The sequence below is a fragment of the Phocoena sinus genome, chromosome 3 (genome assembly GCF_008692025.1).
Source record: "Phocoena sinus isolate mPhoSin1 chromosome 3, mPhoSin1.pri, whole genome shotgun sequence".
In the NCBI taxonomy this organism is placed as follows: Eukaryota; Metazoa; Chordata; class Mammalia; order Artiodactyla; family Phocoenidae; genus Phocoena; species Phocoena sinus.
In genome coordinates this window covers 46,470,200-46,494,889 of record NC_045765.1, presented here as the reverse complement: position 1 = coordinate 46,494,889, position 24,690 = coordinate 46,470,200, and the positions used below count along the sequence as shown (strand labels likewise).

The 24,690-nt window shown below is 44.9% G+C and overlaps 1 protein-coding gene and 1 long non-coding RNA gene across 4 annotated transcripts in view; one reads left to right on the top strand and one right to left on the bottom strand.

Moving 5' to 3' along the window:
• Nucleotides 1–15,132: 15,132 nt before the first annotated feature.
• AFAP1L1 (actin filament associated protein 1 like 1) overlaps nt 15,133–24,690 on the top strand; it is a 71,398-nt gene continuing 61,840 nt past the window's right edge. For all 3 annotated transcript variants that reach the window (XM_032625377.1, XM_032625374.1, XM_032625373.1), the window contains exon 1: nt 15,133–15,249. In XM_032625377.1, coding sequence (XP_032481268.1) covers nt 15,234–15,249 — 16 coding nt within the window. In that variant the 5' untranslated portion in view covers nt 15,133–15,233. The remainder of the gene's footprint in view (nt 15,250–24,690) is intronic.
• Nucleotides 17,931–23,524, bottom strand: LOC116750580. Its single transcript, XR_004349044.1, has 3 exons — nt 23,384–23,524; nt 22,367–22,528; nt 17,931–18,047 (listed from the first exon to the last, which is right to left on the bottom strand). It is a non-coding gene; the product is annotated as an uncharacterized LOC116750580 (long non-coding RNA).

The window sequence follows — 24,690 nt, the reverse complement described above, 5'->3', positions numbered from 1 at the left end:
CAGAAATAAACCCACACACCTATGGTCAATTAATCTTCAACAAAGGAGGCAAGAATATAAAATGGGAAAAAGTCTCTTCAGCAAGTGGTGCTAGGAAAGTTGGACAGCTGCATGTAAATCAATGAAGTTAGAACACAGCCTCACACCATGCACAAAAATAAACTCAAAATGGCTTAAAGACTTAAAACATAAGACATGACACCATAAAATTCCTAGAAGAGAGCACAGGCAAAACATTCTCTGACATAAATCATACCAATGTTTTCTTAGGTTTGTCTCCCAAGGTAATAGAAACAGAAACAAAAATAAACAAATGGGACCTAATCAAACTTATTAAGCTTTTGCACAGCAAAGGAAACCAGAAACAAAACAAAAAGACAAGCTATGGAATGGTAGAAAATATTTGCAAATGATGTGGCCAACAAGGGCTTAATCTCCAAAATATACAAACCGCTCACACAACTCAACAAAAACAAAATAACCGAATCAAAAAATGGGCAGAAAGGGCTTCCCTGGTGGAGCAGTGGTTAAGAATCCGCCTGCCAACGCAGGGGACATGGGTTCGAGCCCTGGTCCAGGAAGATCCCACATGCAGTGGAGCAACTAAGCCCATGTGCTGAAACTACTGAGCCTGCCTGCGCTCTAGAGCCAGCAAGCCACAACTACTGAGCCCGCATGCCACAACTACTGAAGCCTGCGTGCCTAGAGCCTGTGCTCGGCAACAAGAGAAGCCACCGCAGTGAGAAGCCTGCACACCACAACGAAGAGTAGCCCCCGCTCGCCACAACTAGAGAAAGCCCACGTGCAGCAATGAAGAGTCAACCCAGCCAAAAATTAATTTTTTTAAGTGAGCAGAAGACCTAAATAGACGTTTTTCCAAAGAAGACATACATATGGCCAATAGGCCCATGAAAAGATGCTCAACATCACTATTAGAGAAATGCAAATCAAAACTACAATGAGGTACCACCTCACACTGATCAGAATGGCCATCATTAAAAAGTCTACAAATAACAGGGCTTCCCTGGTGGCGCAGTGGTTGAAAGTCCGCCTGCCAATGCAGGGGACATGGGTTCGTGCCCCGGTCTGGGAAGATTCCACATGCCACGGAGTGGCTGGGCCTGTGAGCCATGGCCGCTGAGCCTGCGCATCCGGAGCCTGTGCTCCGCAACGGGAGAGGCCACAACAGTGAGGGGCCCGCAAACCGCAAAAAAAAAAAAAAGAAAAAGAAAAAAGTCTACAAATAACAAATGCTGAAGAGGATGTGGAGAAAAGAGAAACCTCCTACACTGTTGGTGAGAATGTAAATTGGTATAGCCACTATGGAAAACAGTATGGAGGTTCCTCAGACAACTAAAAATAGAATTACCATATGATCCAGCAATCCCACTCCTGGGAATATACCCAGACAAAAATATAATTCAAAAAGATACATGCACCCCTATGTTCATAGCAGCACTGTTCACAACAGCCAAAACATGGAAACAACCTAAATGTCCACTGACAGATGAATGGATAAAGATGTGGTACATATATACAATGGAATACTACTCAGCCATAAAAAAGAATGAATAATACCATTTACAGCAACATGGATGCAACCAGAGATTATCATACTAAGTGAAATAAGTCAAAAAGAGAAAGACAAATACCACATGATATCACTTACATATGGAATCTAAAATATGGCACAAATGAATGTATGTACAAAACAGAAACAGACTCACAGACATAGAGAACAGACTTGTGGTTGCCAAGGGGGATGAAGGTAGGGGAGGGATGGACTGGGAGTTTGGGGTTAGTAGATGCAAACTATTACATACAGAATGGATTAACAACAAGGTCCTACTGTATAGCACAGGGAACTATATCCAATATCCTGGGATAAACCATATAACTGAGTCACTTTGCTATGTAGCAGAAATTAACACAACACTGTAAACCAACTATACTTCAATTAAAAAAAAGCAGATCAGGATTACTTGGGGACGGGAGTGGGGAATAGAGAGAATTACTTTACAAAGGGGGAGGAGGAACTTTGGGGGTTGATGATTTCATGGGTGTATTCATATATCAAAATTCATCAAATAGTACATTTTAAATATGTGCTGCTTATTATATGTTAATTATACTTCAATAAAGTTGTAAAATATATTTTAAAAGATAAAACACTGTTAAAGGAAACTGAAGATGATTCAAAGAGATGGAAAGATATCCCATGCTCTTGGATAGGAAGAATTAATATTGTTAAAATGGCAATACTACCTAAAGCAAACTACAGGTTTAATGTGATCCCTATCAAATTACCCATAACATTTTTCACGGAACCATAACAAATAATCCCCAAATTTATATGGAACCATAAAAGACCCAGAATTGCCAAAGCAATCCTGAGGAAAAAAAAAAAAACAAGTAGGAGGCATAACCCTCCCAGACTTCAGACAATACTACAAAGCTCCCGTAATCAAAACAGTGTGGTATTGGTACAAAAACAGACATACAGATCAATGGAACAGACTAGAGAGCCCAGAAATAAACCTACACACCTACAGTCAACTCATCTTTGACAAAGGAGGCAAGAATATAAAATGGGAAAAAGTCTCTTCATCAAGTGGTGTTGGGAAAGCTGGACAGCCTCATGTAAATCAATGAAATTAGAACATGTCCTCAAGCCATATACAAAAATAAACTCAAAATGGTTTAAAGACTTAAATATAAGACATGACATCATAAAATTCCTAGAAGAGAACACAGGCAATACATTCTCTGACATAAATCGTAGAATATTTTCTTAGATCAATCACCCAAAGGAGAAGAAATAAAAGCAAAAATAAACAAATGGGACCTAATCAAGCTTAAAAGCTTTTCCACAAAACAAAAAGACAACCTTATGGAATGGGAGAAAATATTTGCAAATGATGCAACCAACAAGGGGTTAATTTCCATAATATACAAACAGCTCATACAATTCAATATAAAAAAAACAAACAACTCAATCAAAAGACAGGCAGAAGACCTAAATAGACATTTCTCCAAAGAAGACATAAAGACAGCCAACAGGCACATGAAAGGATGCTCAACATTGCTAATTATTAGAAAAATGCAAATAAAAACCACAATGAGGTATCACCTTACACAAGTCAGGATGGCTATCATCAAAAAGTCTGCAAATAGGACTTCCCTGGCAGTCAGTGGTTGGGACTCTGAACTTCCACTGCAGGGGACGCAGGTTCAGTCCCTGGTCGGGGAGCTAGGATCCTGCATGCCACATGGTGTGGCCAAAATAAATGAATAAATTAAAAAAAAATTTTTTTAATGTCTGTAAATAATAAATGTTGGACAGGATGTGGAAAAAAGGGAACCCTCCTTCGCTGTTGGTGGGAATGTAAATTGGTGCAGTCACTATGGAGAACAAACAGTATGAAGGTTCCTTAAAAAACTAAAAGTAGAAAATAAAATTAAAAATAGAGCTACCATATGATCCAGCAATCCCACTTTTGGGCATACATGCAAAAAACACAAAACCTTAACTCCTAATTCAAAAAGATACATGCACCCCAATGTTCACTGCAGTATTATTAACAATAGTCAAGACATGGAAACAACTTAAATGTCCATCAACAGATGAATGGATAAAGAAGATGTGGTATATATATACAATGGAATATTACTCAGTTATAAAAAAGAATGAAATATTGCCCATTTGCAGCAACATGGATGGACCTAGAGAATATCACAATAAGTGAAGTCAGACAGAGAAAGCAAATATTATATGATATCACTTATATATGGAATATAGAAAATAATACAAATTAATCTGTTTACAAATCAGAAACAGATTCACAGACATAAAAAACAAGCTTATGGTTACCAAAACGGAAAGGGAGTCGGGGGGAAGGATAAATTAGGAGTTTGGGATTAACAGACACTATTCTATACAAAATAGATAAGCAACAAAGATTTACTGTATGACACAGGGAACAATATTTAATATCTTGTAATAACCTATAATGAAAAATAATCTGAATAAAAAATAATACATATATATGTAACTGAAACACTTTGCTGTATACCCAAAACTAACACAAAATTGTAAACCAACTATACTTCAATTTTAAAATAATAGTAATAATAACCGTTCCTCATTATTAAGTACCGACAATGTGCCAAGTTCTATGCTGAGAATTTTCCACCCATCATTTCGTTTAAGCCTCTGTAACAACCCAAGAGGTAGCCATTCTTCTTACCTGCGTCTCAGAGGAGGAAGCAGCTTTGAAGAGGGCATATAATTCCTGTGGTGGAGCCAGGAGCCAATTCCCTCCTCACTGACTGAAGAAACCAGTTTAACCACTCTTATCGGTCAGGATGCTTTCAGCTACAAGTAAAGAGTGCCTCTTAAAAGTGGCTTAGGGGCTTCCCTGGTGGCGCAGTGGTTGAGAGTGTGCTTGCCGATGCAGGGGACACGGGTTCGTGCCACAGTCCGGGAAGATCCCACATGCCGCGGAGCAGCTGGGCCCGTGGGCCATGGCCGCTGAGCCTGCGCATCCGGAGCCTGTGCTCCGCAACGGGAGAGGCCACAACAGTGAGAGGCCCTCGTACCGCAAAAAAAAAATGGCTTAGGGCTTCCCTGGTGGCGCAGTGGTTGAGAGTCCGCCTGCCGATGCAGGGGACACGGGCTTGTGCCCCGGTCCGGGAAGATCCCACATGCCGCGGAGCGGCTGGGCCCGTGAGCCATGGCCGCTGAGCCTGCGCGTCCGGAGCCTGTGCTCCGCAACGGGAGAGGCCACGCCAGTGAGAGGCCCGTGTAACGCAAAAAAAAAAAAAAAAAAAAAAAAGTGTCTTAAACGAGGAGAACACATATCATCTTCCACAACCAGAGAGAGGTCCAAGGTGCAGGGCTAGTCGATTCAGCAGCTCAGTGATTCAGCAGCTCAGTGATGCTGTCGGGAGCCCAGATTCTTGGCACCTCTTTATTCCATCCTTGCCCAGGTTCTTTGCATTGCTCCACTCCACCATTCTCAGGTGTGACTCCTCAGGTTTACAAGAGCCTGCTGTGGCTCTAGGCATCATGTCCTCACACAATCACATCAAAAAACAGGAAAGAAATTTCCCTTTGAGTGTCTCTTTTAAGCAGAAAAACCTTCCCAGAAGTCCTCAGTAGGCTTCTCTGCAGGTTCTGCTGGCAGAACTGCAGAAGAGGCTCATGCCCTTGCTACAAAAACAGATGGGAAATTGAGTAATTGGCATTTTCAGCCTCGAAAGTTGGAGGCAGGTGCCCCATTGGCAAAGAAGAGAAATGGGGCAGACAGGGAATGGCCACTGGGTAAGTGAATCAGAGTCTCGGCCACAGCCACTGTCTCTCCCCTCAGAGAATCACAAGCACATTGCCAAAAGTCCTATGAAGTTCTTTGTTTAATTTAATGTTGCAAATTTTGACATAACTGTTTAAGAAATGTTACACTTACTTTATTTCGTCCATTCTAAGATATATACTTTTTTCACATTTTGACATCTCTGATGATGAGATGTGGCTTAAAGGGAGCTCCTTTTCTGACCTTTCATTCTATGATTCTTCTAAGTATCATCCCCACCACAGCCCCCTGAAACAGGTGGCTCAAATTTGCAAAAGTAGACTCAAGAATGTTCCCTTGCTCCCTGGCTACACACAGGCCCAGCAAATATTTACTTATTGAGCATCTGCTGTGAAGCAGGAGCACGGAGGATACAACTGTGTGTGCAAGGCAGGTGTGAGCTCTCATGTAGCTGTGGTCTAAAAGAGGAAACAGATTGTAAATAAGTAAACAGAAAAAGAGATGGCTCACAAAGTTACCTGCCACACAGACACAAATAGGGCACCAAAAAAGAGGAGCAGAAAGAAACTCACTTCATGCCCTTACTGAAGGATGACAACAAAGTACCAAGGGAAAAGTGGGGATGGGAGCATTCTGGGCACAGAGAACAGCATATGCAAAGGCACTGAGATGAGTAAAAGCTTGATGTACCTGAGGAACTAAAATACATTGGGGCAAAGCAAAGGAAGGGGAGAGTGACATCACAAGAGGTGGGAAGGCAGGCAGAGACCAGAACATGCAGAGGGAACGGGAGGACACCTCTCATTAATGCAGGCTTCGTGGAGACTGTGTGGTGGCTTGCACTACGGTTGTTAACCTACCAGAAGCAGGGAGAATTGCTCTAAGGGAGAATTGCTCTAAGTCTAGCCACTCAAAGTGTGGTCCCCAACCAGCAGCATTGGAGTCACCAGGGAGCTTGTGAGGAATGTAGAATCTCAGGCCCCCTCTCAACCTACTCAATCCGAACGCTTTTTTTTTTTTGCGGTACGCGGGCCTCTCACTGTTGTGGCCTCTGCCGTTGTGGAGCACAGGCTCCGGACGCGCAGGCTCAGCGGCCATGGCTCACGGGCCCAGCCGCTCCGCGGCATGTGGGATCTTCCCGGACCGGGGCACGAGCCCGTGTCCCCTGCATCGGCAGGCGGACTCTCAACCACTGCGCCACCAGGGAAGACCCGAACCCATATTTTAATAAGACTCCTAGGTGATTCACACACACAGTGAAGTTTGAGAATTGCTGCTATAAACCATCTTTCTTTTTTTGGACAGACATAACAACATTTTGTGTCTGACTTTCTGAAGTTCTAGAAGGGATCCCTTTACCTGTGCACATGACCTCTCTGGACACTGGAGCACAACCTTATGTTAATAAAGCAGAACACGACCTGGGGGGCCACAGAAATCACAGAAGGTTAGAGCTTAAAGCCAATACAATGGTTGCATTTTGCAGCCATAGAACAGGCCCACTGAGCATTTGAGCAGATCAGGACAAGCAGCCAGTTCTCCTGTATCCAGAGCTGCTCATCCTCACAAGGCACCTGGTGTGGAAACATGGGGTCTGGCTGTGGATGGTGTCAGCAGCTGCAGCTGGCCACTGAACAGAGCCAAATGTAGAGTAGAAGGGCTTGGGATTTAAGGGTAACAAAGCACGGCTAAAATTCACAGAGATTATGAATTGAGCTTGCAGAGTTATGCCAATTCTGTTAATGCCCCATGTGTAATTAAATTTTAAATACTTTATTCCACATCAGACTTCAAGTTGCCAAAACTCTTGATCTCACAGTGATAAATACCTGCTTTTACATACAGAGCTGTGGGCCACTGCCAAGCTATTCAGAAGCCCTAGAGCAAGACTCTAAATAAATAAAACCCAGAAGCCATGACGACAAGGGCTGGCGTCTCACTATCACCCAAGCGTCCACTTGCCTCTTCACCTGGCCTCCAATGTGATTGGCACAGGGGCATGGGCAGAGACACCAAAGGCCTGCAGTCGCCCCCATGGCTAGTCCTCAGGGCAAATAAGGGCCAAGAGTATAGATAAATTAGGTCAAAAAAGTAAGGTGGGCATCTATGCCCATAACCAAAAGGGTTTCCTCCTCGGGGGTAAACTATCCCAGTGTTTCCCAAATTTCAGTCACTCAAACACCACCTCCACAAGTTTCATCAGATTATTTATTTACTTAATGATATCTATGTGATTTTTTTTTTCAATTGACTTGTTCCTAACTCTTCTGTTTATCAATATCAAATAAGGACCAATTTTATGCTGTTAATGCAAATTCAAATAAATTCATAACTCTTCAAATATGTTGGCCTGAGTCACATCTACACTTACCTTACATATTCAGCACTAGTCTGAATTCCACACTTTGGGAAATATTGTTCCCTCTGACAGAAGTGGGAGGGAAGTAAGGATGAGTATTCCCTCACTTTCTTCATGAGGACTGGTCTTCAGGAAGTTAAAGGAAAACAAACTGAAGATGCTTCAGGGAAAAGAAAACACAAGTACTTTGACAATCAGGCAGGATCTGGTTAGCCCCAGCCACCCCAGGGAGCCAAAACTCTCATATTCCACCAGGGACTTCCTGTTTGCTAAGGTTTTCATTGGATACCATCCCTCCCACTGCTGGTCTGGGTTGTAAACACTTTGCCTATGTGGGCACTACCCTGAGCTGTGGCAGAAACATGACAGCACCATGGCTAGACTCAGCCTCTCTGAGTAAAAATCTCAGCCTCACCATTTACTAGGGAGGGTTATGGGCTAAACTGTGTCCCCCCCGTCAAATTCATATGTTGAAGCCCTAACCCCCATTTCCTCAGAATGTGGCTGTATTTGAGACAGGGCCTTTAAAGAGGTGATAAGTTAAAATGAGGCTGTGAGGATGAGCCCTATTCCAATTTGACTGATATCCTTATAAGAAGAGGAGAGTAGGACACAGGGAGAGACGCCAGGGATGTAGGTGCACAGAGGAAAGACCAGGTGATGAGGCAGCAGGAAGGCTACCATCTGCAAGCCAAAGACAGAAGCCACAGGGGAAACCAACTCTGCTAACACCTGGCTTGTGGACTTCCAGTCTCTAGAACCAGGAGAAAATAAATTTCCATTGTTTAAGCCACCCAGTCTGTGGTACTAATATGTTTTGGGGAGTTTTTTTTGTTTGTTTTATTTTTGGCTGCATTGGGTGTTCGTTGCTGTGTGCAGGCTTTCTCTAGTTGTGGCTAGTGGGGGCTACCCTTCATTGTGGTGCACAGGCTTCTCATTGCAGTGGCTTCTCTTGTTGCAGAGCACGGGCTCTAGGCACGCGGGCTTCAGTAGTTGTGGCTTGCGAGCTCTAGAGCGTGGGCTCAGCAGTTGTGGCACACAGGCTCTAGAGCGCAGGCTCAGTAGTTGTGGTGCATGGGTGTAGATGCTCCGTGGCATGTGGGATCTTCCCGGACCAGGAATCGAACCCATGCCCCCTGCATTGGCAGGCAGATTCTTAACCACTGCACCACCAGGGAAGTCCAATCTGTGGTATTTTGTTACAACAACCCTAGCAAACTAATACACCACATGAAATTAGACTTGCAAAACAGGAATAACAGCACTTATTTCATTAGCTGGTAAGGACTGAATGATGTGCTTCAGGCACAGCACCTGGCTGCAGGGGAGGTGTGTTTGCTCAGCATCTCCCCCATTCTTAGATCAGGTGCTTCACCCAATCAGTGCCCCCTCTGGGCCGGTGCTGGAACTACAGGATGAGAGGCAAGCCTTTCTCACCTTAATTTCCACCAGTAAAGGTGTGCAGGCCTGGAGCCTTGTGGCCTTCTTTGCTACAGATTGAGACACCACCTGAAGACTAAACAGAGGAGGGTGGAGTCAGGAAATGGAAAGAAAGTAACAACCACTCTGTTTGTGTTCCTGGATCTAAGCTTATCTTAAATCCAACTTCACCCTTCAAATCCCCAGTTACCTTCTGAGCTAATAAATTGCCTTTTTGGTTTTAGCTGGTTTGAGTTGTGATTATGTCACTTGCCACTAACGGAGCTGTGACAAACACAGTGGCCCCCAGGGTGAATTAATATTGTCAGCTTTGCTCTCTGTGTGAGGGAGATTACGCGATCCCAGTTTTAGTAGTGCAGGCATCTGCCCCCGCCAGAGTGACCGACGGGCCATGGGACTCACTAGGGAAGCCTAGTGAGCACATGTGAAGGGGTCAAAATGTGCCTCGGTCAGTCATGGAAAGTGCTTGTAGGGCCTGGACCAAAAGCCTTTTTTGCTCCCAAAGCTCTCTTGTAGATAAAGAATTCATTGTCATACAAAAGAAATGGGACTGCCTAGCACACAGGGTCTTGCCCACCTGGATCAGGAGAAACTGTCAATTTGTCCTTCTGACAAAATAACAGCACTATTTAATTTTTTAAAATATACCTACACAATGCCACCCCTTCTCAGACTCTGTGGGTAACAGGAGCTAGAAGCTCCATAGTCCTCGTATCTAAGGGTATCAGATGTTCCTACAGGGAAGGAGGAAGCTGGCAGAATCTATCACATTTCCAATGGTCTGGTTTACACAAAACTCCCTGCAGGGGGCAGCCTGGATGTGTGGCAGAGATTTCAGTGTTCCTTAGTATTTCCATAAGCATCTGACAATATCTCCAGAGGAAACCCACTTGATTACAATAACTTGCATTTTTACACTAAGCACTTTACAGATCTCACTTAATCCTCTGGGTACTTTCATCCTCATTTTACAGATGAGGAAATTGAGCTCTTGATAAGTAATTCATTCATGGCTGAGCCTTTGATAAGTAATTCATTCAAGGTTTCACAGCTGTATGTGGCAGAACCTGACATCAAGTCTAGCGCCCTGGGCACCACTCCTGGTTCTGTCTCTAAGCTCTTGTGTGATTTCAGGCAAGCTTTCTTCCCCTCTCTTGGCCTCAGTTTCCTCATCGGACAAACGAAGCAATCAGACTGGCTTATCTCTCAGGCTCCTCTCAGCTCTAAAGTTTTTCTAGTTCCAGGTTTAAGAAATTCGCTTTAGACTCTGCACCCTGGCATCAGCCTGCAGCCTAGAGATGAACAGGGAGCATGCAGCACAGCCTTTCAAAAGAGAGTTAGTCCCTTGGGGGCTTCCCTGGTGGCACAGTGGTTGGGAGTCCACCTGCCGATGCAAGGGACACGGGTTCGTGCCCCGGTCCGGGAAGATCCCACATGCCGCGGAGCGGCTGGGCCCATGAGCCATGGCCGCTGGGCCTGCGCGTCTGGAGCCTGTGCTCCGCAACGGGAGAGGCCACAACAGTGAGAGGCCCGCGTACCGTAAAAAAAAAAAAAAAAAAAAAGACAAAAGAGAGTTAGTCCCTGCTGCAGTGTTAAGGGTTGGGTATCACCTTGGCCCCCAGGTAGAGGCACCCAGCTGGACAGACTCTCTAGACGTCTTCGTGGACCCACAGTTTTTCTCAGGGTTCCAAAGGCATAGGCTGTATGCCAGCTTAAGCCCACAGGGGTATTTTAGTTGGCCCTTGCAATGTTTTAAAACAGTTGAACTTAGTTACCAACATTTTAAAATCAAAAGCTGAAATCTGGACTCCCGGGTTCTTCTGAAAAGTCTTAAGATCTGGCCACTCCAGGCCCATGTTCCCCCTGGCCACATTTCCCTGAGTTGCTGGCTCCTGGCCTTTCAGCTGGAACAAGAGTGCTCTGCTTTGCCAGGTGGTCAGCTCACACACAGACCTCCCCTGACTGGTCCTGTGGGCACTTCGGCCTGTGAGCCTCACTTAAGGAGCCAAGAGTGCTCTTTTCTTGAGGAAGGACCTGAGGGGAAGGGATGTGCAGCATTGGGGCACAAGAATAAAAGCTCCTTTTCCTCCAGACACAACAGTGCTCCGGGCTCTGTGACAGTTGAAGGTGAACCTGTGGCCTGGGTGCAGGTAGGAGCCAGGTGCCTTGGAACCGAAACCTGAAGGTACAACAAAAGGAGAGGTTTTCATCCAGCCATGAAACTCTCCTTCTCCCAGCAGCCGCCACTCAGATCTCTATCTGCTTTCCGGGGCCCAGGGTGGACCAGCAGGCATGTGTCATTTCCCTGGATAGGGGCTATAATGGGGACATTGTGCTGAGTGGAAAAAGAGAGGTTTTCATCCAGCGACCAGCATTGGGCAGACACTCGAGCAAGGGGCTCTGGGGCTCACCCTGCACAAAGGAGTTTGGGAGCAGGGCCCTGAGCCAAGAAGAAGCCCCATGGGTTGGGCTGCATGTCCGCAGTGGCAGGCAGTGGGGCTGGGAAACACAGAGGCATTGCTCCCAGAACACATCATTGCAATCTCATTTTCCTCTGCAAATAGATAAGCAAATAAACAATCCCAGAGGATAAAGGAGACCACCCCAAAAATACCTGCATTAATAGAAACCTCGTTGAGTCCTTGAGCATTTATTCACTGACTCACCCCACAATACTTGCTACCACTTACTAGGTTCCGGGCACTGTGCTAGGCCCTAGAGACCTCGCAACAAGTAAGACACAGCACCCACCCTCATAGCACTTGCAATCTGGGGGGCCATGAAGAGGTAAGGAGAGACCTAAGTAGGAAATTATACATTGATGACCCAACGGAAGAACTGAGAGTGACACAGTAACAGAGTCAGTTCAAGAACCCAGATCTGAGTCCCCAGTCGATGGTTTTTCTTACTCTTCCCAGGGTCTCCTGAGATCACTGCTTGTCTGCTCCGAGGAATGGTGGGTTGGAGCTTAGTGAGGAAGGCACCCCAAATACTATAGTAAGGAATCTGAACTCTACGTTGAGGACAAAGGAGAGCCATCAAGTATTTTTAAGGGGGATCTGATTGGAACCATGGAACGGTCACTGTAGCAGCCACGATGGAAGCAGACCTGGAGGCAAAGTGACAGGTTAGAAGGCTAAAGTTTGCTTCTCTCACTAGGACAAAGAACATTTAGTCTCCCAATTTTTCTTTCCCAGGGCTTCCCAGTTGCACCTGATAAGCTAAGAATGAGACTAGGGAGTATCATTTGTTTTCACAAGACTAGGAGCATGTGGGAGCTGAAAGCTTTTTTCCTGGAATTGTTCACTGGGACCAAATTTGATATCTTTTTACAGAGCTGGAGCTCTCCACACAGACTTCTTTAGACAAGTACCAGGCAAACCTAGAAAACTTAGTACAACAATAAGAAAAGGGAAGATATGAGGCAGATCCTAAAAGTCCTTTCCAGAGAATTGCATTCATACAGGGAAGTGGAAAAGGGAGGAGAAACCAGACATTGGCATCCACAACTTCCATCCCCATTCTCATTCCAGCACTTCCCACCTGATACCCTACAATCTAGCCAGACCAAACTTCTTTACAGACACATCCTGCAGTTTTCTATCTCTATATCTTTGCTCTCACTGTTTTCACTGCCTGTAATGTTATCTTCTCATTGCAGGCTCACCTAAGTGTCTGTCATCCATTACTGTCTCCATGATCAGTAAGATATTCTTGCTTTGTCTGAATGAATTCCAAGAACACTTTATCTCTCCTCTGGCACTTTTCACATAATAATTTTTAATTAAATTATTTTGTACATATTTATCTCTTCTACTAGATTGTAGGTTCCTTAAGGATGGAGATCATTTCTACTTAGCGTTAGTTCTCCCAATAGAAATTGGCACAGAATGCAACAAACGTTCCTAAGTGGACTGATGAAAAGTGGGGATAGTTTTTATGGTGACTATAGGCCTAAGTAAAGGAAAAGTACAGAAAAATATAGTTATTCCTTGTCCCAAACCCACAGCCTCCTCATCCACCTCACCCAGTATCCTAACAGCAACCAAGCTGTAGTCAATTTAGTCAACAGTGCCACCTAGTGGGCATTATGGGTAATTATTAAACCAGAACCACTACACCTTCAGAGTGACTTCTTTGTTAATCCTTAGGAAAACTGTGCACAGACTGTGTTCTCCCATTTTTACATCTTTCCTAGACCACAGCTCAGTTAATTCCACTCCAAAATTTCTTCCATAGGTGCATATAAATTCCCTTCAGCTTTTTTGATTTTTCTGTTCCAATTCTCTTCTAAACATCCAGAGTCTGAAAGTTTCTTAAAGTTTCTAAAAGTTCTAAGCCTCCATCTGTTCTTGCAACAGTTACGTTTTACATATTTTTAAAATTTACTTCAAGTGAAATATTATGCTTTTTAAAGTATAAATGGGCTAGCCTGGAAACTTGACTACAATTTATAGCCTTGTTTCCAAGTGTTTCAGAATTCAAACAGTGAACTTTTAGAAGTTAACCCACTTGTAAATCGTTGGTTGTCTGCTTTAGAATTTAAACTGACCTTTTCAAATTGGAAAAGTGGGCAGGAACAAAGAGGAATTGGCAAACAATAACGGCTCACAGCTATTTAAGGATTACAAAGTGGGTTTGTACCATCATTTCATTTGCCCTCCTAACAGCCTTATGAGGTCAGTATGAGGTTTCCCACAGCACAGATGAGCAAGCAAACCTCAAAGGCTTAAAGTTGTACACTTAGTAATTAGAAGAGCAAGAGATCACACACAAGTGTTCAGACTCCAATCCCGCTGTTTTTTCACTACACCATACTTCCTCTGTGCTCATACACAGATATACTAAGCAAACTACTGATGCAATCTGGCGAAGCCAGGGCTAATTTCAACTTGCCCATCAAAGCAATGGAGGAAATAGTCCCAGGCCAGGAAAACGCAGGATGCTTTTTCCCAAGTCCTCCCTTGCGCCTTTGCACAAGATGGTCCCAATGCCAGAATGTTCTAAGTAAAGGAGTGGCCTAGCCAAAACTTCAAACTGTGACCTGGCCTATCTTGGGGAGGAGGAGTGTCTAGAAGGAGAACTAAGCCTGGACTTCACTTTATGAAGGGTCTTAAATTTAGACATTTCATATTGTCTATAAACGGTTTGGACCTACTTTCACAGAGACACACTAATAGGATGAAAGATGTTGACATTCTTCATACAACTTTAAACCTAAATCCCATTCCTGACCACACTGGCCATAGCAATATTTTTTCTACATCCTGTAATTATTTTGGGAAGAGCACACTTAACATTGCACTGCATTTGTATGCTAAAAAAGTGTTCATTTCCACAATTTTTATCACTCCGTGTTGGCATTCTTCACGTTTTAGTGCACAGGGAACCTCGAAAGTTGGATGTGTCTCAAGCCATTGCCCACCTTTTAGCAATCCTCTCTTTCTCTCCTTTTCCCAGGTGGTTTTATTTTTTAAAGATCTTTATTACTTCACTCCTCTTTTACACCATTATTGACACTGTACCAGCATAGAGTTTGGTCCACTGTCTCGCACTAGAAGGTGCCCAGGAAAGACCTGTTTAATGGAAAAGATAAACCAAAAGCCAGGAAATGGGTGGCAGCGGCAGGCAAAGAGATTTTGATTCCACTGTTGAAAAACAGGTTCTAACAGTCTGTACAATCTGAAAATGGACCGGGCTGGGAAGTGCAGTAGTAAGCCCCTCGTCACTAGCGTAATGCAAGCAGAGCTGAACAACGCGTTGGTCTGGACGGGGGTAGGAAGCACGGGCGCGGGTACGAAAGAAAGCGTGTGAACTGGGATGTGGGTCCTCTAGCCCCTCACGGAGGGGCATGAGGACTTGTGAAAGGCAGGGCGTGGCGCGGAGCGTGTGCGGGACAAGGAACACCGCGGCCCAGGGGGCGAGGCGGGCTCCGGGTCTATTCCGGGAGCGGCGTGCAGGCGCAGGCGAGGGCGGGCGGAGGCGCTGGGCAAGCATCCTGTCGGGGGAGGGGACGCGCGGAGGGCGCTCCAGCGGGCGGGACTGGAGAGCGCCGCACGCCCGCAGCCGCCGGCCCCGCCGGAGGCACCGCGCCCTGCTCCGCGCGATCGATCGCTGGCGCCATGGACCGAGGCCGCGGTAAGAAGAAAAGTGGTGCCCACACTTGTTGCTTGGTGGGGAGGGGAGAACCGAACGATCTAGAGGCCAGAGAGGACAAGGGAGAGACGGGCGGTGGAGCCGGGGTGAGAAGCGTGGGCGCGTGGAGCGGGTAGCGGGGGTCGAAGGCCGGGCGCTGTGGGTACAGGTGTCTCCTGGGCCAGGGCAGCTAGGGGTCTGTTAGGGACTGGTGTGTTAGGGACTCGTCCCGGAGCTGAGTCGCCTCCTGTTTGTGAAACCAACGTTTTCATACACTTGGAGTCTTAACTTCATAAAAGAATGCCCCACAGAATTCCTGAGGACGGCGGGCTCCTCTGACCCCATCCCACCTCCCCCCAACCCCCACCGAAAGTAAAATAGGGCTAACGAGTCACACTCTTGAAAACCACCGGACATGCGAAGACCCTACTGTTCGAACGCTGAGAAGCCCCAGGAGACGAAGTGTGCAGCTACCCAGGGTATCGGGAGGAGGAGCTGCAGGAGTGTGTGTGGGTGGCACATGGGTGTCTGAGCCCTGGCTCTGTTCCTGACAAGCTGCGTGACCTTAACCTACCCTTTTTCTCTCTGGGCTAGTGACGAGGTTAGACCACATGGTCTCTGAGACCCTTTTTTGCTTGGACTCTTTTTCAGGAGACGAGAGTATTTGATAAAGTTTCACAGACATGGTGGGGGCTTGTTGAAACTGCAATTGACAGGAGCAAAGAGAGGGCATTTATGGGGGGCATTCATTGGGGCCTGTGCTTAAGTAAAGGCCTGGACACCTCAATGGGCTCATGTCTGTGGAAAAGGTGGCCTGCTTGAACATGGGGGCAGTGTCAAAGGCTGACCACCAGAACACCAGTGTCATAACTTCCCACCTCTGGAATCCAAGGAGATCACAGGTGTGAATGCACTTGGTAAACTGGCGAGTGCTGTGCCAACATGAGAAGCATTATTATTCTTGTTATTATTATTAATGGAAAATTCCTCCCCTTCCCTACAATAATCTTACACCCTTCCTCCATCTGCCTGTTTGCTGTGCTAAGGCCTCCAAGGGGAAAAAAAGGAGTGGCCAGGGGTGTGGAAGCAATTAGGAAGGGCAGTGGGGGCAGGGATGAGAAGAAGAGCAGGTGTCGGGGTAACCTCTCTGCACCCCTCTTACGGGTAAAGCCAGAGTTCAGAGGGCTACAGGGGACCCCAGACTTCCAGGTCAAGGTGCTGGGGACAACTCCCCCACCCACACCATCTCCAACACACAAAATGCTGCATCCACCCTCTATTAGGAGCTGGAAGGACAGGCAAAAAATGGAGGGGGCTTCCACGTTTGGCACTTTGGAGACCGAGGCTGTGATTTGTAAAGCAGTTCTCACCTGTTAACTGACTCCTGGACAAGTCTGCAAAGAGCAGACGCACTTGCCAGGGAGGAAAAAGAAAAGAGAGAAGAGGCACCTCTAATATCCCTCAGTCCCCCATCCCCATTTCCCACATTGTACATTTAAAGCAAAGAGCACTGCCCTTCACCCCATCACACCCCAAAAGTTGCCAAATACCACCCTGTCCCCAGTACAAAATCCCCATAACTAGCCTACCTGGAGCTGTGGAAAACAGACCACCCAGAGCTTTGACAGACCATGAGTGATAATAATTCATTCAGTTTAAAATGCTTAATAACTGATGCCTCAGTCAAGAAGGCTGCTTCCAGACCACTCTTCCTAGGAAGCCAGACTTCCCAGGAATCTATTAGTACTCAGAATGCTCTAGGGCTCTGACCTTCTCCCCTGCTACGGGCTTTCCTAGCCTACTTTCCTTCTCCTTCATAGCCCTTGTCACGATGTGCCATTACTCTAAGAGTTAGTTATCCGACTATGTGTTTAGTGTCGACCTACCCTGCCAGAATGTAAGCTTCCGGAAGGTTGGGAGTGGATCTGAGTGGGCACCCTGCTGACACCAATGCCTGGCACACAGTAGGAGCTCACTAACAGTGGTTCAAGTAGTTCATTAGTAATATGAAACACACTTTATAGTGTATCCCAAGTTGATTAATTGTAATGCTGATTTTTAAAAATACATACCACAAAATCCTCACATCAGAACAATTCTTTGTGACTTGCAAAGGCCTGCGCAAATGCGAGTGAAGTGGATGAGGCACACAGGACCAGGTCATGTGTCTAGATCCTCAGCTGTCAACCCTGAGAAACTACGGCAAACGCTGTACAAATTAAAACTATATATGAACTAGAATGCAAAATCTGTGTGGGTTTTTAAGATAAAATGTGAGAGACTTCACAAATCATTCCAGTGGAAATTCCTTCTTGTGCCCATATCCCCAGGAGGGTGTGAGCACTCTCTTCTTTTGCCAGGGAAATTTTAAGAAGCACAGGTCTCATTTCAGCCCCATACCGACCACGTGGGGAGTGAGACTGTCATGCCCAGGGAAGGAAACCACACTTCACTATTAATAACAGTAACAACTGAAATCATCAAGTTCTTATCATGAGCCAGGCAACATGCTCAGCTTTCTACATGGCTTCTCTTGGAAAAAGCGATGGGATGAGGCTATGACTAGGTACTATCATTAATCCCTACCTCACAGGAAAGCAGGCTTGGCAGTGTATTAGTCAGCTAGGGCTGCCGTAACAAAATACCACAGACTGGGTGGCTCAAACAACAAATTATATCCTTACAGTTCAGGAAGCTAGAAGTCCAAGATCAAGGTGCCATCTGGGTTGATTTCTGGTGAAGCCTCTCTTCCAGGCTTGTATATCGCTGCCTTCTCACTGTGTCCTCACATGGCCTCTTCCCTGTGCACAGAGAGAGAGAAAAAGAGAGAGATCTCTGGTGTCTCTTCCTCTTCTTGGAAGGGCATCAGTCCTGTTAGATTAGGGCCCACCTTTATGACCTCATTTAACCTTAATTACCTCCTTAAAGGCTCTATCTCCAAATGCAGTCACACTGGGGGTTAGGGCTTCAATGTATGGATTGGGGTGGGGGGGTGGGGGACACAATTCAGTCCGTAACAGCAGGATTAGATCACTGACATTAACTTATACAGTCACTTGCCATGTGAGAGACAGAGCTGGGTTTGAACCAAAGTCCTGATCTTAAGCTTGCTGCTGGCTGCCTCTGTAGTGGCAGGTGACCTGCCCAAGCCCTAGAGTAGGGCTTGGATGCCAAATCTTCCTGCTGCAGGTCCAGGCACCTCCATTACGCCACAACTATACTGTTCAGATCTTCAGTAGCAATTACAGCATAGAAGCTCATCATCAAAGTCAACTGACTTGAGAACGAAAACAAACCTGGGAAGTAGGATTTCTAGTCTAACAGGATATGTGTCTTCCCATGAGTAAAGCAGGATTCATATAGTAACAGACACAGAAACCACTTACATTATAATGAAATTCCTTCCAGCAGGACTTCCCAATTCATGAATATCATTCAAAGAGAATCAGCCATTGGTGAAGATACCACCTTCACTACAGACTAATGATTATGGCCACCACCTTCTACAGGACCAGTAACTTAACTCTTTATCCTCTAATGAGGATAAAATATGGATACTGATGATGCCTACTTCTTGGGGTTGTTATAAATATTAAGTATATGGAAAATACTTCAAATAATGCCTAGCATATGAGAACCATCAATAAATGCTGGCTATTGTAATAATTACAGTCTTTCGTTAATCAGATTCAACATAATAAAATTCTATTGGCCCCAAGCTGGTCTGACTCTGAGGACACTTTTTGAGTCCCTACTCCGTTTTAAGAACTGGGCTAGACAACTTTGTATACAACTCAAAGACAGGGACCATGTCATAATTTCTGTATCCGTGGAGCTCCTTCATGGTGCTTGTCTCTCGGAAATCCATCTCTGACGTGCAATAACTGAACCATTTGATGACAGTTTCTGAGTGACTGACAAAATATTAATATATAAGGCCAATGTGTCTATTTTCTCTTATTTATTCTATTTATTCCTGCCTGCTGACTATGGTTGTGTCTTCACAATTTTGCTTTTGTGAACTTTCTAGTCTTCTCGAGTTCTTTGCTTTAAAGCCTTTGGTCTAAATTTTCTCTAATTTTTAATACACCTTCTTAATGTCCAAGGTTGTATCTGATATGCCTAGCTCATATGAAACAATCAATTTCCCCAAATTTCCTTTCCTTTCTACTTTACAACTAGTTCTTTTTCAACTAGTTGCATTCAACCCAAGATGGGAGTTTCTTCTGCTGAATTATATTCTCTGGGAGACCATATTGTCTCCTGGGCAACTCAAGACATAATCTGAAGCTCTGCTTTTCATTAAGTGATATTTTTATTATTTAAGAGATGCTAGAAGAACCTACTCGTGTCTTGCCTTTGTTGGACCAGCTTTGAAATCTATACTAGGAAAGCCACATCTTCCCTATCTGTGGCTTCCATTGGCCAAGTAGCCCATAGCCATTCCTATGATGAGCTCCTATCCATGACTCGTTGCCCAACATCTGTCCCCAAGGCTGTGAATTCCCATACCTCTTCCCTGACATCTGAGTTCATTCTCTACTCCTATCAATTACTGTTCTTCCAAAAGGAACATGCACCCATATTCATGTTTTCCCTCCAAATATGTTCCATAAGGTCATCTTTGTCGGCCTGGAGACTCAGTAGAGCTGAGTCATTCAGAGAATGGACAAATTTAGGCTTTGACCATGACTTCCTAGCTGTATGATCTTGTATGAATTGGATAAATTACTTAATTTCTCTGAATGTCAGTTTCATTTCATTTGGAGTGTCATGGGAAAAGGTAATGCATATAAGGTAGCACTTAGGAAACATTCAGTAGATGATAGATGTTACATTTATCAAATATAATTACTTGGATTTTAGCCACACTCTGCAATGGTTGTATGTATAGGATCTAACCTTACTCTCTTCCCTGAAGAGGCTTCTGCTGGCACTAGACATCACTTCCACTGCCTTGTCCCACACAGGGTTTATTCTGCCTCTCCCTCAACTATCAGTTTCAAACCCCACTTCTCAAATGGATGAGTACCCTGCCAAGTAAGTTCTTCCCTCTCCACTCTCTGCCAAGAGCCTATCATTATTTCATTCTGATCTTTGGTTCGGAAAAACAACCCTGTTTTTGGATACCATTAGCTTCTCATACCCTTCTTACCCTTCTGCAAAAACCTTGCAACTGAACAGAAAAATAAAACCCCACTACCATACACACCAACGGCAGCTTCCTGTTTCTTCCCACACACTTCTTTCCCTCCCTGCAGTCTCACTTCCAGTCACACCTTCTGCTGAAAGCCCACATCTAAGGGTCACAAACGGCTTCCATTTTGTCTAATTTTTCACCCTTCCCAGTCCCATCTTCTGGGCTTCTCTGTAGCTCTGACCTTCTACTCTTTTCTAAATGGATTCTCCTATTTGCAAAGATGGAGAAAGCATGGAGTTTGCAATCCGATAAACCTAGGTTAACCACTGCTCCATCCCTCTGCCAGAAGGCTTTTCTGCCTCTCCTTCTCCCACCTCCAATCCCACTGTTATAGGTGCTCATAGCCTCTGGGCTTCTCTTGCCCTAAGGCAAGTGACCCAACTAAGTCTTACTCTGCTAGTCTGAAAAGCAGGAATAATGACACCCAAAATTGGGAGACTGCAATGTGGTAATATTTGCCCAGCACCCAGCACCTGGCTTACTAACTGTTATTTCCCATCTTTTCTCTAGCTCACTTTTTCTTCTTTGATGGCTCTTGCCCCTCTCTCCCCACCACCTCAGCCCTCTCTCTAAACTCACACCTGTAGACAACCAAGTCCCATTATGACGTCTACTCTTAATGTCCATTTTCAGCCATGAGTTGAGCTCCACTCTCCTGTACTGGCTCCTGCCTGTGGAAGTTTCCATTTGGAAGTCAACTCAACCTCCAAGTGACCCAATTTTGAACTCATCTTATTCACCACCAAATCAGATCACCCTTCCTGTTTCTCTTTTTCTGTTAACAACACAATCACGTGAGGAGCTATTGAAGGAAATGGGGCTGTTTGTGAATAAGACTAAATTTGAAGGGGGTACATGAGATCAGTTCTCAAACTAGCTGTCCTGTAGAAGAGGTAAAAGAAAGACTCTCCAGAAGGCTATACAAGAGGTTAAACACAGACCAACTGGGGCACAATCTGGGAGAAGCATACAAATGAAAAGAGCTATTCAATGACAGAGTAGAAGGTGCCCAGGGACATAATGGAGCAGAGGCTGAGTGGCCACAGATCAGGGAGCCCCAGAGTGGCTCCTATCACAGTAATAGGGATCACAGTAATATATAAGTTAAAACAACTGTCACTCAATTCAAGAGGTTTCCATAGGCATGACCCTTTTGCAAACTATAGAGAACAGGACTTGTAGGAGTATATACTTCAACCTGAAGCATTCATCTTTTTTTTTTTGCGGTACACGGGCCTCTCACTGTTGTGGCCTCTCTCGTTGCGGAGCACAGGCTCCGGACACGCAGGCTCAGCGGCCATGGCTCACGGGCCCAGCCGCTCCGCGGCATGTGGGATCTTCCCGGACCAGGGCACAAACCCGTGTCCCCTGCATCGGCAGGCGGACTCTCAACCACTACGCCACCAGGGAAGCCCTGAAGCATTCATCTTTTATTCAAATGTGCAACATATCATAGCTTTTAATGGGACTTACGAATTATCTATGCTTGTGGATAGAATTTGGGAAGAAGAGGATGCAATTAAAGACAGTTACTTAAAGCTGTAGATCTGATTGTACTTAACCTCTTTAACGGTTTCTCATTGTTCTTAAGATATAGACTACAGTCCTGGTGGTGGCCCTCAAGGACCCACCCTGCCTGTCACCAACTCACTTTGGGCCCCTGCCCATCTCTTACTATGGGCTCTCCTCACACTGGCCTTTGTACCTTCACCAGGTTAACTCCTTCCTGCTCATCCTTAGTGATCTGCTCAAACATTACTTCCTCAAGACAATATTTCCCTGTCTCCCAAGCTACATCACCCATTACAGGTAATCCTAGCACTCTGTATGTCTCATTGGTTACCATCTTTGCAGTTATGATTAATTATGGGAATGAATTAGCTGTTAATGTGAGCTCTGTGAGGGCAGGGTCCTTCTTACCTTGTTCACAGTTCTTTTCCTAGCACCCAATGTAGTAATTTGCATGTAGTATATTCGTAAAACATGTCTGTTGATGAATGAATAAAAGAAAAAATACAAAATTCACAGAGTAGAGCTGGATACGGCCACTTTCAGCTCCAGGATTTTCCATTTCAATGATTCCTATTTTGGGGACAGAAACACAGACTTCGTCATTATTCATCGTTTCCTTTGCTTTCATCCTTTTTGCAATCACACCCCTAATTCTGTGGACTGTTACTGAAAAACGTATTCTGGATGGCTTCTTCTCCTATATCCTGTCATCTCCTACAGGAGCTTCCTGTTTCTACTCTTGCATGTCCAACCTCCCTTAAGGACCACCCTCTATTGTCTAAAGCAGTGGTTCTCGAATCCAGCTGGGCCCAGAATCATCTCCTAGGGAGCCTACTGAAACTATACCCCCAGAGGTCTGATCAGTGGGTCTGGAGTGAGGTTTGGGAATGTGTACCTCTTGCAAAGCTTCAGGTGAGTCTGATATGCTCACTGTTCTAGTGCAGTGGTTTATCATAACCCTTGACCTTGCTCAAACACCTTGCTTGATTCCATTACTTGCTCTAGCACTGCCTTTCACACTTTTCAACCAAGTGAAACTCTAGGGTTTGGGTCTGTTACCCAAAGTGTCTTCCAAAAGCTTGAAATGTCTCATTTGATCTAAAGTCAAACAAATTTCTATTATCGTCCATAACATAACTGAACAAACACCCCCAAAAAATCCTTGTGCAGTGGACTTCCAGAGACACACTGTGTTTTTCTCGGGGTTTCTTCCCTAACCCCACCCTGCCCTCTGCCATGGACTCCCAGGGTCTGTGAACTCTAGCCTGAGAAGACAAACCTCCAATAAATGTGCCAGCACACAGGGCCAGCTGGGGAATGGATCTGGACACGGAAGCAGAAATCCCACGTCCTAGAGCTGGCTCAGCCACTCACTTCTGCAATATAAGTACATACATTTTTATAAAGCTTTTAAGTTCTAGAAACCTTTTCACATTCATCAGTCGTGTCCATTTCCACGTAGTGTCAGGGGTGTTGATCATGGAGTTCTTCCTTTGGAGCTTGGGCAACCTCTAGTAATCATGCATGCTCTCGCTCGGCAGTCGTCCACAGGGGGGTCACTCTGGGCCAGAAGGAACCTGTGTAATAGCAGGGATATTCAAACAGAGAATTGACCACTAAAATCCTTTCTCTGGAACCCTTTCAGCCTTGAGTTTCTCTTCTTTTCTTAACTCTGGCAAAAGCCTTGTGAAGGGGTCAGCTGAGACATTCTCCCCATTGGACAGATGTAAAAACTGAGGTTCAAAAAGATGACTCTGCTATTCCCTCTCCCTGAAAGAGACCACTCAGCATCACCTCCATGAAAACTACCTACCACATCCTCCCTCGACCTTCCCACTGACTTTGGGTTAGCACCACCCTCCTCAGTCTCAGCTTTTAGAAGACTGTATTGTACTAACTTAAATGCCTCCTCTGTGTGTATATGAACCTGTGCTCTGAGACTGTCTCTACATCTCAGTTCCAGTGTCTAGCACATAGAAGATGTTTAATAATAGCCAACTGAGCGCTCACCATGAGTCAGGCAGTTTACATATGGACATTGAGCCATTTAATTCTCTCAACAATCATGAAGTTGATGCAGTTTGACTTTCGTGTACATAAAATATGCCATTAATTTTACTGGGGGAGAAATGCCATTCAAAAATGTTGCCAGCAGTTGTGAGTGGACAGTGTCTGTACAGAGTACAACTTTTATTTTCTAAAATCACAGCTAGGGCATGTATATCAATTATAAAGATATAAATACAACTTGGTATTAAAAATTTTGTAGTTTATGGCAAAATCTGGTTCTGTGGTAGACTAATAAGTACAGTTCTTGTGAAGGCATGTTTGTGGCCCATGTCAGTGTGTGAATGCATAGGTAATTTGAAGTTTTGGATACATTTGTGATATTTACCTTCCCTGAGCCCTGCAGTCTCACCACTACCACCTCCCAACAGAATTCGATGGGAATGTTCATCATGACTTTGCCATCTGATGCATTTTAAGTTTATTTACTGTCATTTATTTTCAGCACCTACTTTAAAATGTGTTGTATATGTATTTTTAAAAATATCCCCATTTTACAGATGAAGAAACTGAGGCTTAGAAAGGTCGATTTATTCACCCAGCCCTGCCCACCTCCAAACATAAATTCTTTACCATTGCTCTCCACTGCTTCTCCAGTGGAGAGGGGCATTCCCATTATGTGAAGGACTTGCCAGATAAGCCACAAGGACTTACTAGGTAAAGAT